General features: G+C 50.7%; 1 protein-coding gene across 1 annotated transcript; it reads right to left on the reverse strand.

The window, feature by feature from the left end:
• Positions 1-10,942: 10,942 nt before the first annotated feature.
• On the reverse strand, positions 10,943-11,564 carry LOC147959142 (uncharacterized). Its single transcript, XM_087532502.1, has 2 exons — positions 11,013-11,564; positions 10,943-10,956 (listed from the first exon to the last, which is right to left on the reverse strand). The coding sequence occupies exons 1-2, from the start codon at positions 11,512-11,514 to the stop codon at positions 10,943-10,945; spliced, it is 516 nt and encodes a 171-aa protein (XP_087388628.1). The 5' UTR covers positions 11,515-11,564.
• Positions 11,565-12,823: the final 1,259 nt, after the last annotated feature.

Here is a 12,823-nt window from a genome sequence, read left to right on the forward strand (position 1 = left end):
CGAGAGACGACAGCTACAAGCCCCCGAGCTCGCGCCGTGCTCGGAGCGGGGCAGCTACGTCCAGCCGCCGACGCCGGTGATCTGGATGGGGTTGGCGTCGACGTTGGGCAGCCCACTGTTGATGATGGCGTCCCTGACGGAGGTTCGGGCGATTAGCGTTCCTTAGGATTAGTACTCTTGTTCCCTGTGAGGAATCAAAGCAACACCCCGTGGGGGTATGTAAGGCATCTGCCATGTCTTTTATGAATATTATATCCTTTATATGAATCAATGTGAGGTGCTTGTCCTGTCTCGGCTCGACTCCCCCTTTCTATCCTCACGAGGACTTGGCGCTCTATGTTGACAGGTCCCAGTCCCCAGGCAGGCTTCAGCCGTCACTGGTATGCCAGGTCGTGATGCCGTGGTCAAGGCCAGGACGTGAGCGGCCCGAGGTCCGATAAGAGCCCCGAGTCGTGATGCTCGAGAGGTCCCCTTTAGCGCTCAAGCAGCCCTCGCTGGGCGAGAAAGGAAGGTAACGTCGCCGTGACAGAGCCGCACTAGGCGAGGGTTTGGTGCAGCGTTAGTCCAACTCCTGTAAGGGCGTGACTTATCTCTTGAGTTTGGTGTAGTTCCTCGGTGAAGCGCCCGGCCCGAGTGGTGGCAGCTGAGGCGCTGCTGGGTTAGGTCCTCGCGAGCTCCTTCCCACTCCCCAGCACTTTCCTTAATGATCTACATCCTCAGGTCCCGGCCCTCGAGCAAGCTCAGCCGCCGCTGGTATGACAGGTCGCGATGCCGTGGGTCAAGGCCAGGGGGTGAGGGCTGGAGAGCCAGTAGGAGCCCATGAGTCGCGATGCTCAGGTACCCCCTTTTAACGTGCAAGCGGTCCATGCCGGAGAGAGGGAGAGACAGCTCGCGATGTCCCTGCCGTTGCTCCTGGAGTAGGTCCTGCACACCAATCATGAAGAGAAACAAGACCTGTTGTTACGGTTGCCGGCCAACCTTTGTCGCTCTGGGGAAGTGATCGGGGCACTGAGGGCCTGGTGAGGTGGCGCCTTGCGGGGCTGCCGCGGCTAGAGCTCAACCACTCAGATTTATCGGTGTTGTAGGGACGGACCCGTGCGCAGACGCCGTGCCAGAGCGAGCAGCTCCATAGGTAGGCGCCAATCGAGCAGGCGATTAGGTCGGGTGTGTTAAGCACGCAGGAGGAAATTCATTTTGAGTAGACGCATGAAAAGCAAACGCCGCTGGGCCAGGCCCGAGCAGCTCGGGGATGATGCAGCCCGAGGGGCGCCCCCAACAAGGTAAGTAAAGATCATAAGCAAAACGGATACATGCCGCAGGGACGGATCCACGCGACCTGGGAATGATGCGGCCCTGTGGGTGCTCCCAGCTAAAAATGGGACTTAGAAAGATGTCACCTGGTGCCATTGAAGATGGAGTGATGTTGCAGAAGCGGGCGATGCACGATGAAGGCGTCGACCCTCACGAGCCCCCAGGCCCAGGAGCCTTGGGAGGCTCCGGGGGCACAGGTGGGTCTCCGAGAGCCATCTCCATCTCCGCCAGGACCGCACGATGCCTGACCTCCTGAGCCTCCAGAATGCTCCTCAGCAGGCGCTGATGAGTGGCGTCCGCGTTCGGCAGGCCGGAAGGCATGCGAACGTAGATGTGAGGTGGACCCTCACAATGCCCCACGCGCGAAGGCCAGAGGTGCTCCTGAGACGCGGCTCGGTTGAGCCCTGGCACGTCTACGCGGACGCGCAGCCCACCATCCTCGCCTGGATGTGGGGCCACGGTGGGCAAGCGGCGGCTGCCGCGCATGATTCTCGACTCCTGTAGCTCCTGGGTGCTCCTTGCGATGAACTCCTGTGGGTTTAGTCTTCCTTGCCTTGTACCTTCTTGAGGGAAACGTGCCTGGAAGCACCCCTCCAAGTGGTGCCCGAGCGCCTCCTTCGCGACCTTGGCAAAGTCGGTGGCTCTCCAAGAAAGAGCCCCCGAGCCCTGCCTGAGGAGGGTGCCGGGCGCGCCTTCCTATGCGAGAGAGGGTGGTGCTCCCTGATTGGGCGCTGACCCTGACGCGACACCTCCAGAGGCGCCTGCCTCCTTGTGGCTTGGGCCAGGTGAAACCTTCTTCTTCTTAAGGGTCGACTCGGGAAGTGTTCCGTTCCTGCGGTCCGGGTCTTCGATTGCTGCGGCTTGGAACGCGCGCTCAAGTGAACACACTGCGTCTCTTTCTTCATAGGGTACGGTGATGACTCCACCGCTTCCTGGCATCTTGAGGACATTGTATCCATGGTGAGTCACCGCCATGAACTTGGCCAGGGCTGGGTACCCAAGGATGGCGTTGTATGGCAGACGGATGTGGGCGACGTCGAAGTCGATGAGCTCGGTGCGGTAGTTGTTGCGCTGCCCAAAGGTGAATGGAAGGCGAATCTACCCTATTGGAACAGTGGAACCATCAGTGACTCCCGAGAATGGCTTTGTTGGCTGAAGCTGATCGTATGACACTTGGAGATTGTCGAACGTCTCGACGGACAGGACGTTGAGTCCTACTCCGCCGTCAATGAGGGTCCTGGTGACCTGCACGTTGCTGATGACTGGGGAGCAAAGCATCGGGAGGACCCTGACCGTTGCCACGCACTTGAGCTGATCCGCTGAGCTGAACGTAATAGCGCACGTGGACCACCTGAGAGGGCGCGTGGCCTCAAGCTTGGGGAGGACTACATTCACCTCGCGAGCAAACTGCTTGAAGATGCGCTGTGAGGCTGGGGCCTGCGCGCCACCCAAGATGCGAGCGATCGTGCGCGGCTCCTGGAATCCCCCAGCCCCCTCATCTTGATGTTGGTCTTCGTCCCTCCTTGGCGGTGGCGGCAGAGGAGGAAGGCCTGCGTTGCCGTACGGGCGATCCTCACGAGGCTGATCTCTCCAGCCTCCCTCGCGAGGCTGGTCCTGCCAACGATCCTCGCGAGGTCGGTCACGCCACCCTTGGCGAGGGCCACTGTCTTCCCATCGTCCTCCACCTCTTCCTCCTCCTCGGCCATAGCCCCTATCATTGCGCTCGGGGCATCGGCCGACACGCCCATCTCTCACGGCCCTGAGCTCTTGACATTCATTGGTGTTGTGGGTGTGGAGGTCGGGGTACACGCAGTACCGGCTGCCCTTGGATGACTCAGGCTGATCCTTGCCTCGCTTGGTGTCTGGTTCCGCTGCAAGCACGGCAGCCCCCTTGCGCTTCACGTCCTTGGCCTTGGGCTTCTTCTCTTCTGGGTCAGCAGCCGGGAGTTCGAGGAGGGAAAGGCGCCCTTCCTCAGCCCTGGTGCACTTGGTCGCCAAGTTGAACAACTCCAGGGATGTGCACAGGTCTTCATGGATTGCTAGCTCCTCCTTCATCTTGATGTTGCGTATGCCGTCGGAGAAGGCCTAGATGATGGCTTCTTCAGTCACCTTGGGGATCTTGAGGTGAGCGTTGTTGAAGCGCTGGATGTATTTTTGCAGGGTTTCCCCTTGCTGCTGCTTGATGCGGCGCAGATCGCTCACGGCCGGGGGCCGGTCGCGAGTGCCCTAGAAGTTGGTGATGAAGCGAATGTGCATCTCGTCCCAGGAGGAGATTGTGCCAGGAGCTAGGTTCAGGAGCCAGGTGCGGGCCCCGTCCTTGAGCGCCATGGGAAACCAGTTTGCCATGACCCTTTCATCTCCGTTGGTGGCTTTGATGCATAGCTCGTAGAGCTGTAGGAACTCCGCGGGGTCCGTCGTGCCATCATAGCGAGGGGGCAGGTCAGGCTTGAATTTGCCTGGCCATGCGACGCCGCGTAGCTCGGGGGTGAGGGCGTGGCAGCCTGCCGTGGCCACCGGTGCCTTTTGCTGGTGCTGGGCTTGTTCCTGGGGATTACCGCGTGCCGCCACTTGGAGCAGCGCGGGGTCTTGGTGTGGAGGTGCAGGGACGCGATCTTGGCGCGCCGGCGCTGGGAGCGCGCGAGCACCTTCTTGGGGACGAGGGATCTCTTGGCAGCTCCTTTCTTGCTGCGTAGGCGCCGGACACGGAGGGTCTCGCCCTGGGGCTACGCGCCTTGGAGCCAGGGCGCCTTCTTGGGGAGGAGGTGGTGGAGGCACCTCCTGATCCCTGCCTCCTGTGTGGAATGGAGGGCGAGGCAGCAAGAGGGACAGCAAGGGGGAGCCCCCTGTAGCGCTGACGAGCTCGGTGATGCGGGCGAGCCAATCCTCGTAGAGGTCGTCGACGGGGCGGTAGTGCAAGAGCTCTCTTGCCAGGAGTAGCACGGCGTGCGCATCTGTGGGGGCGCGACGGGCATGGGACGACGAAGCGGCTGGAGTTAGCGACGGTGTGGCAGTGCGGCCTTCCCGCCGTACCGAAGGATGCTGGGATGAGGCCTGCTGCTCGTTCCCCGCCGGGCCGATGGCGGCATTGGCGGCAGGCGATGGGGAACGACGAGGGCGTCCGCTGACGTGCGCCGTCTGGGCGACGCGGGTGGCAAGAGCAGCCCGGCGCTCGGCGCGAGCCCGGCGAGCGTCAGCCATGGACACGACGGAAGATCGCACGCAAACAGCGGAAGAAGGATTCCGGCCGCACCCCTACCTGGCGCGCCAAATGCCGGATTTTGGGTTCCGGTAGACCCTTGAGGTTCGAACACTGGGGTGCGCGCGGAGATCTCTCCCCTACCGATCTACGTCCGATCTCCTCGCGTGCTTTGAGCTGGAAACAACGAACAACACAAGGGACACAAGGTTTATACTGGTTCGGGCCACCGTTGTGGTGTAATACCCTACTCCAGTGTGTGGTGTGGTTGATTGCCTCAGGGGCTGATGATGAATAGTACAAGGGAAGAACAGCCTCGCAAGTGGTGTTCTTGAGCTGGTGCGATGAACTGCTGGGGTGAGTTCAATCGCCTCTCTTTCTCTCTCTCTCTAGATGGATGGGTATGTTCCTCTCTCTCTCTCTGCTGGGGTTCTACCAGATCTCTCCTCCTCCCCTACTCTGTGGTGGTTAGCTCCATTTATAGAGGCCCTGGGCCTCTCCCCAAAATAATGAGCGAGAAGGGCACCAACAATTGGCCATTTTGAAGGGGAACATCTAGTACAAGTTATCCTGACCAAAGGTGGTCTTCGGCTGCCAAAAGTACTGGTGATGACGCCGTCTTGGGCTCTACGGTGACCTCCGTCCTGCCGCTCTGCTGGTCTTGGTCTCATTGCACCGGAATGGTAACCTTTGCCCAATGCCTTGGCCTGTGCTTGCCCCCTTTGCACCAAGGGGGAAACAAGGACACTGCACAGGCCGGCACCCGCCTGGTGCCCGCCTGGTCTCAATTGTCATGGCTTGCGTCATGGGCTCCTCGCGAGGTACCCCTGCCTTGATCTCTCCGCCTCCTCGCGAGCCTGCCTGATGAGGCTGCTTCTGAGGAAGCTTCCTGTCATCCGCCCCACGAGGCTTGGCCCCTAGCGAGGGTCTTGAGCTTGAGCTGATGAGGATGGGCCGCACTGGGCCCCCACTTGAGCCACGCCGCAGGCCGCAGGCAGGTAAGTCTGGGGACCCCATTCCCAGAACGCCGACACGCGCGTCCGATCCGCGTGTTCTGCCGCCCGCGTAGGCATCTGTTTCACCGCGTTCGCGATCGCCGCAGCTGTCCGTGTCACCTCGTCGCCGCGTCATTCGTGTCGTCATCCGGTGTCGCGCTTGCCTTGCGCGTGTGCGGGATCCCTTGTTAAGTGCATTTAGTACCATCATGCCATGTTCTTATGTAATGGAATGTGTTCCTATAGCATATAGTTTGCTATGCTTAACTTTGCAACCTGGTGCTGTTTCTGTCTTGATGCTTGAATTTCTGCCAAGTCTGTTAAGCTGGTATCATTTGCATTTTGACATGCTATTTTGAGCTTGTTCTAGTGAGAACTACCAGGAGCTTAGTGTTCATGTTTTGTAGAGCTTCATGTGTACTTTATGGTCATATGCTTTGTTGCCATGTTGGAGTGCTGTAGCATAGTTTCTTTTTGCATTCTAAGTGCTATCATGCTGTTAATCGCACATTTGCGTCATTCTTGCTTTGCTTGTCATTTGCAAACCGTGCATCCGTTTCCGGTGATCTTTATATCGATTTCGACCGAAATCACCTCATCTTTGAATAAAACTCCTCCAACAAGGCCCAACCTTGGTTTTACATTTGCCTACCTAAGCCTTTTTGTTGGGGAATGTAGTAATTTCAACAGTTTTCCTACGCACATGCAAGATCATGGTGATGCATAGCAATGAGAGGGGAAGAGTGTTGTCCATGTACCCTCGTAGACCGTAAGCGGAAGCGTTTTGACAACGCGGTTGATGTAGTCGTACGTCTTCATGATCGACCGATCCTAGTACCGAAAGTACGACACCTCTGCGATCTGCACACGTTCGGCTCGGTGACGTCCCACGAACTCACGATCCAGAAGAGTGTCAAGGGAGAGCTTCGTCAGCACGATGGCGTGATGACGATGATGATGATGCTGCCGGAACAGGGCTTCGCCTAAGCACCGCTATGATATGACCAAGGTGGATTATGGTGGAGGGGGGCACCGCACACAGCTAAGAGATCAATGATTAACTTGTGTGTATGGGGTGCCCCCTTCCCGTATATAAAGGAGTGGAGGAGGGGGAGGGCCGGCCCTCTATGGCGCGCCCTAGGGGAGTCGTACTCCCATCGGGAGTAGGATTCCCCCTTCCAAGTAGTAGGAGTAGGAGAGAAGGAAGGGGAGGAAAGGGGAAAGGAATGGGGGGCCCGGCCCCCACCCAATTCGGATTGGACTAGGGGGGCGCGCCCACCTTTTCCCTTACTCTCCTCTATTCCACTAAGGCCCAATAAGGCCCATATACTCCCTGGGGGGTTCCGGTAACCTCCCGATACTCCGAAAAATGCCCAAACTCATCCGGAACCATTCCGATATCCAAACACAGGCTTCCAATATATCGATCTTTACGTCTCGACCATTTCGAGACTCCTCGTCATGTCCGTGATCAAATCCGGGACTCCGAACTACCTTCAGTACATCAAAACACATAAACTCATAATACCGATCGTCCCGAACTTTAAGCGTGCGGACCCTACGGGTTTGAGAACTATGTAGACATGACCGAGACATGTCTCCGGTCAATAACCAATAGTGAATCCTGGATGTTCATATTGGCTCCCACATATTCTACAAAGATCTTTATCGGTCAAACCACATAATGATATATGTTGTTCCCTTTGTCATCGGGATGTTACTTGCCCGAGATTCAATCGTCGGTATATCAATACCTAGTTCAATCATGTTATAGGCAAGTCTCTTTACTCGTTCCGTAATGCATCATCCCACAACTAACTCATTAGTCACATTGCTTGCAAGGCTTATATTGATGTGCATTACCGAGAGGGCCCAGAGATACCTCTCCGACAATCGGAGTGACAAATCCTAATCTCGATCTATGCCAACTCAACAAACACCATCAGAGACACCTGTAGAGCACCTTTATAATCACCCAGTTATGCGGTTACGTTGTGATGTTTGGTAGCACACAAAGTGTTCCTTCGATATTCGGGAGTTGCATGATCTCATAGTCATAGGAACATGTATAAGTTATGGAGAAAGCAATAGCAACATACTAAATGATCGGGTGCTAAGCTAATGGAATGGGTCATGTCAATCAGATCATTCAACTAATGATGTGATCCCGTTAATCAAATGAAAACTCATGTCTATGGTTAGGAAACATAACCATCATTGATTCAACGAGCTAGCCAAGTAGAGGCATAGTAGTGACATTCTGTTTGTCTATGTATTCACACATGTACTAAGTTTCCAGTTAATACAATTCTAGCATGAATAATAAACATTTATCATGATATAAGGAAATATAAATAACAATTTATTATTTCCTCTAGGGCATATTTCCTTCAGTCTCCCACTTGCACTAGATTCAATAATCTAGATTACATTGTAATGATTCTAACACCCATGGAGTCTTGGTGTTGATCATGTTTTGCTCGTGAGAGAGGCTTAGTCAACGGGTCTACAACATTTAGATCTGTATGTATCTTGCAAATCTCTATGTCTCCCTCCTTGAGTTGATCGCGGATGGAATTGAAGCGTCTCTTGATGTGCTTGGTTCTCTTGTGAAATCTGGATTCCTTTGCCAAGGCAATTGCACTAGTATTGTCACAAAAGATTTTCATTGGACCCGATGCACTAGGTATGACACCTAGATCGGATATTAACTCCTTCATACAGACTCCTTCATTTGCTGCTTCTGAAGCAGCTATGTATTCCGCTTCACACATAGATCCCGCCATGATGCTCTCCTTGGAACTGCACCAACTAACAGCTCCACCATTTAATAGAAACACGTATCCGGTTTGTGACTTAGAGTCATCTAGATCAGTGTCAAAGCTTGCATCGACGTAACCGTTTACGACGAGCTCTTTGTCACCTCCATATACGAGAAACATATCCTTAGTCCTTTTCAGGTATTTCAGGATGTTCTTGACCGCTGTCCAGTGATCCACTCCTGGATTACTTTGGAACCTCCATGCTAGACTAATAGCAAGGCACACATCAGGTCTGGTATGCAGCATTGCATACATGATAGAGCCTATGGCTGAAGCATAGGGAGCACCTTTCATTTTCTCTCTCTCTTCTGAAGTGGTCGGGCATTGAGTCTGACTCAATTTCACACCTTGTAACACAGGCAAGAACCCTTTCTTTGCTTGATCCATTTTGAACATCTTCAAAATTTTATCAAGGTATGTGCTTTGTGAAAGTCCAATTAAGTGTCTTGATCTATCTCTATAGATCTTGATGCCCAATATATAAGCAGCTTCACCAAGGTCTTTCATTGAAAAATTCTTATTCAAGTATCCTTTTATGCTATTCAGAAATTCAGTATCATTTCCGATCAGCAATATGTCATCCACATATAATATCAGAAATGCTGCAGAGCTCCCACTCACTTTCTTGTAAATACAGGCTTCTCCAAAAGTCTGTATAAAACCATATTCTTTGATCACACTATCAAAGCGTATATTCCAACTGCGAGAGGCTTGCACCAGTCCATAAATGGATCGTTGGAGCTTGCACACTTTGTTAGCACCTTTTGGATCGACAAAACCTTCTAGTTGCATCATATACAACTCTTCTTTAAGATATCCATTAAGGAATGCAGTTTTGACATCCATTTGGCAAATTTCATAATCATAAAATGTGACAATTGCTAACATGATTTGGACGGACTTAAGCATCGCTACGGGTGAGAAGGTCTCATCGTAGTCAACTCCTTGAACTTGTCGAAAACCTTTCGCAACAAGTCGAGCTTTGTAGACAGTAACATTACCGTCAGTGTCAGTCTTCTTCTTGAAGATCCATTTATTTTCTATGGCCTGCCGATCATCGAGAAAGTCAACCAAAGTCCATACTTTGTTCTCATACATGGATCCCATCTCAGATTTCATGGCCTCAAGCCATTTTGCGGAATCTGGGCTCATCATCGCTTCCTCATAGTTCATAGGTTTGTCATGGTCAAGTAACATGACTTCCAAAATAGGATTACCGTACCACTCTGGTGCAGATCTTACTCTGGTTGACCTACGAGGTTCGGTAGTAACTTGATCACAAGTTTCATGATCATGATCATTACCTTCCTCACTTACTGGTGTAGGAATCACTGGAACTGATTTCAGTGATGAACTACTTTCCAATAAGGGAGAAGGTACAATTACCTCGTCAAGTTCTACTTTCCTCCCACTCACTTCTTTCGAGAGAAACTCCTTCTCTAGAAAGGATACATTCTTAGCAACGAATATCTTGCCTTCGGATCTGTGATAGAAGGTGTACCCAACAGTCTCCTTTGTGTATCCTATGAAGACACATTTCTCCAATTTGGGTTCGAGCTTATCAGGTTGAAGCTTCTTCACATAAGCATCGCAGCCCCGAACTTTAAGAAACGACAACTTGGGTTTTTGCCAAACCACAGTTCATAAGGTGTTGTCTCAACGGATTTAGATGGTGCCCTATTTAACATGAATGCAACCGTCTCTAAAGCATAACCCCAAAATTATAGCGGTAAATCAGTGAGAGACATCATAGATCGCACCATATCTAACGACGTTCGGACACACCATTATGTTGTGGTGTTCCAGCTGGCGTGAGTTGCGAAACTATTCTGCATTGTTTCGAATGAAGTCCAAACTCATAACTCAAATATTCACCTCCATGATCAGATCGTAGAAACTTGATTTTCTTGTTACGATGATTTTCCACTTCACTCTAAAATTCTTTGAACTTTTCAAATGTTTCAGACTTATGTTTCATTAAGTAGATATACCCATATCTGCTCAAATCATGTGTGAAGGTGAGAAAATAATGATATCTACCGCAAGCTTCAATGTTCATTGGACCGCATACATCAGTATGTATGATTTCCAATAACTCTGTTGCTCGCTCCATTGTTCCGGAGAACGGAGTTTTATTCATCTTGCCCATGAGGCATGGTTCACAAGTACCAAGTTATTCATAATCAAGTGATTCTAGAAGTCCATCAGAATGGAGCTTCTTCATGTGCTTTACACCAATATGACCTAAGCGGCAGTGCCACAAATAAGTTGCACTATCATTATCAACTCTGCATCTTTTGGCTTCAATACTATGAACATGTGTATCACTACTATCAAGATTTAGTAAAAATAGACCACTCATCAAGGGTGCATGACCATAAGAGATATTACTCATATAAATAGAACAACCATTATTCTCTGATTTAAATGAATAACCGTCTCGCATCAAACAAGATCCAGATATAATGTTCATGCTCAACGCTGGCACCAAATAACAATTATTTAGGTCTAAAACTAATCCCGAAGGTAGATGTAGAGGTAGCATGCCGATGGCGATCACATCGACTTTGGAACCATTTCCCACGCGCATCGTCACCTCGTCCGTAGCCACTCTTCGCTTAATCCGTAGCCCCTGTTTTGAGTTGCAAATGTTAGCAACTAAACCAGTATCAAATACCCAGGCACTACTTCGAGCATTAGTAAGGTACACATCAATAACATGCATATCAAATATGCCTTTCACTTTGCCATCCTTCTTCTCCGCCAAATGCTTGGGGCAATTCCGCTTCCAGTGACCAGTTCCTTTGCAGTAGAAGCACTCAGTCTCAGGCTTAGGTCCAGACTTGGGTTTCTTCACTTGAGCAGCAACTGGCTTGCTGTTCTTCTTGAAGTTCCCCTTCTTCCCTTTACCCTTTTTCTTGAAACTGGTGGTCTTGTTGACCATCAACACTTGATGCTCGTTCTTGATTTGTACCTCCGTAGCCTTTAGCATTGCAAAGAGCTCAGGGATCGTCTTATCCATCCCTTGCATATTATAGTTCATCACGAAGCTCTTGTAGCTTGGTGGCGGTGATTGAAGAACTCTTTCAATGAGACTATCATCAGGAATATTAACTCCTAGTTGAGTCAAGTGGTTGTGGTACCCAAACATTCTGAGTATATGTTCACTGACAGAACTATTCTCCTCCATCTTGCAGCTGTAGAATTTATTGGAGACTTCATATCTCTCAATCCGGGCATTTGCTTGAAATATTAACTTCAACTCCTGGAACATCTCATATGCTCCATGACGTTCAAAACGTCGTTGAAGTCCTTGTTCTAAGACGTAAAGCATGGCACACTGAACTATCGAGTAGTCATCAGCTTTGCTCTACCAGGTGTTCACAACATCTCGCGTTGCTCCTGCAGCGGGTTTGTCACCTAGCGGTGCTTCCAGGACGTAATTCTTCTATGGAGCAATGAGGATAATCCTCATGTTACGGACCCAGTCCGTGTAGTTGCTACCATCATCTTTCAACTTAGCTTTCTCTAGGAATGCATTAAAATTCAACATAACAACAGCACGGGCCATCTATCTACAACAACATATACATGCAAAGTACTATCAGGTACTAAGTTCATGATAAATTAAAGTTCAATTAATCAAATTACTTAAGAAATCCCACTTAGTTAGACATCTCTCTAATCATCTAAGTGATCATGCGGTCCATATCAACTAAACCATGTCCGATCATCACGTGAGATGGAGTAGTTTTCAATGGTGAACATCACTATGTTGATCATATCTTCTATATGGTTCACGCTCGACCTTTCGGTCTCAGTGTTCCGAGGCCATATCTGCATATGCTAGGCTCGTCAAGTTTAACCCGAGTATTCTGCGTGTGCAAAACTGGCTTGCACCCGTTGTATGTGAACGTAGATCTTATCACACCCGATCATCACGTGGTGTCTCGGCACGACGAACTATAGAAACAGTGGATACTCAGGGAGAACACTTATACCTTGAAATTTAGTGAGAGATCATCTTATAATGCTACCGCCGAACTAAGCAAAATAAGATGCATAAAGGATAAACATCACATGCAATCAATATAAGTGATATGATATGGCCATCATCATCTTGTGCCTTTGATATCCATCTCCAAAGCACCGTCATGATCACCATCGTCACCGTCCTGACAGCTTGATCTCCATTGAAGCATCGTTGTCGTCTCGCCAACTATTGCTTCTACGACTATCGCTACCGCTTAGTGATAAAGTAAAGCAATTACATGGCGATTGCATTTCATACAATAAAGCGACAACCATATGGCTCCTGCCAGTTGCCGATAACTGTGTTACAATCATCTCATACAATAAAATTTAGCATCATGTCTTGACCATATCACATCACAACATGCCCTGCAAAAACAAGTTGGACGTCCTCTACTTTGTTGTTGCAAGTTTTACATGGCTGCTACGGGCTGAGCAAGAACCGTTCTTACCTACGCATCAAAAAC

Source organism: Triticum urartu, chromosome 7A (assembly GCF_056163025.1).
Source record: "Triticum urartu cultivar PI428250 chromosome 7A, HENAU_Tu73, whole genome shotgun sequence".
NCBI classification, from domain to species: domain Eukaryota; kingdom Viridiplantae; phylum Streptophyta; class Magnoliopsida; order Poales; family Poaceae; genus Triticum; species Triticum urartu.

Bases quoted from the DNA above. Each gene is read 5' to 3' on its own strand.
- LOC147959142 (XM_087532502.1), bottom strand. From the start codon at position 11,514: ATGGAGGAGAATAGTTCTGTCAGTGAACATATACTCAGAATGTTTGGG.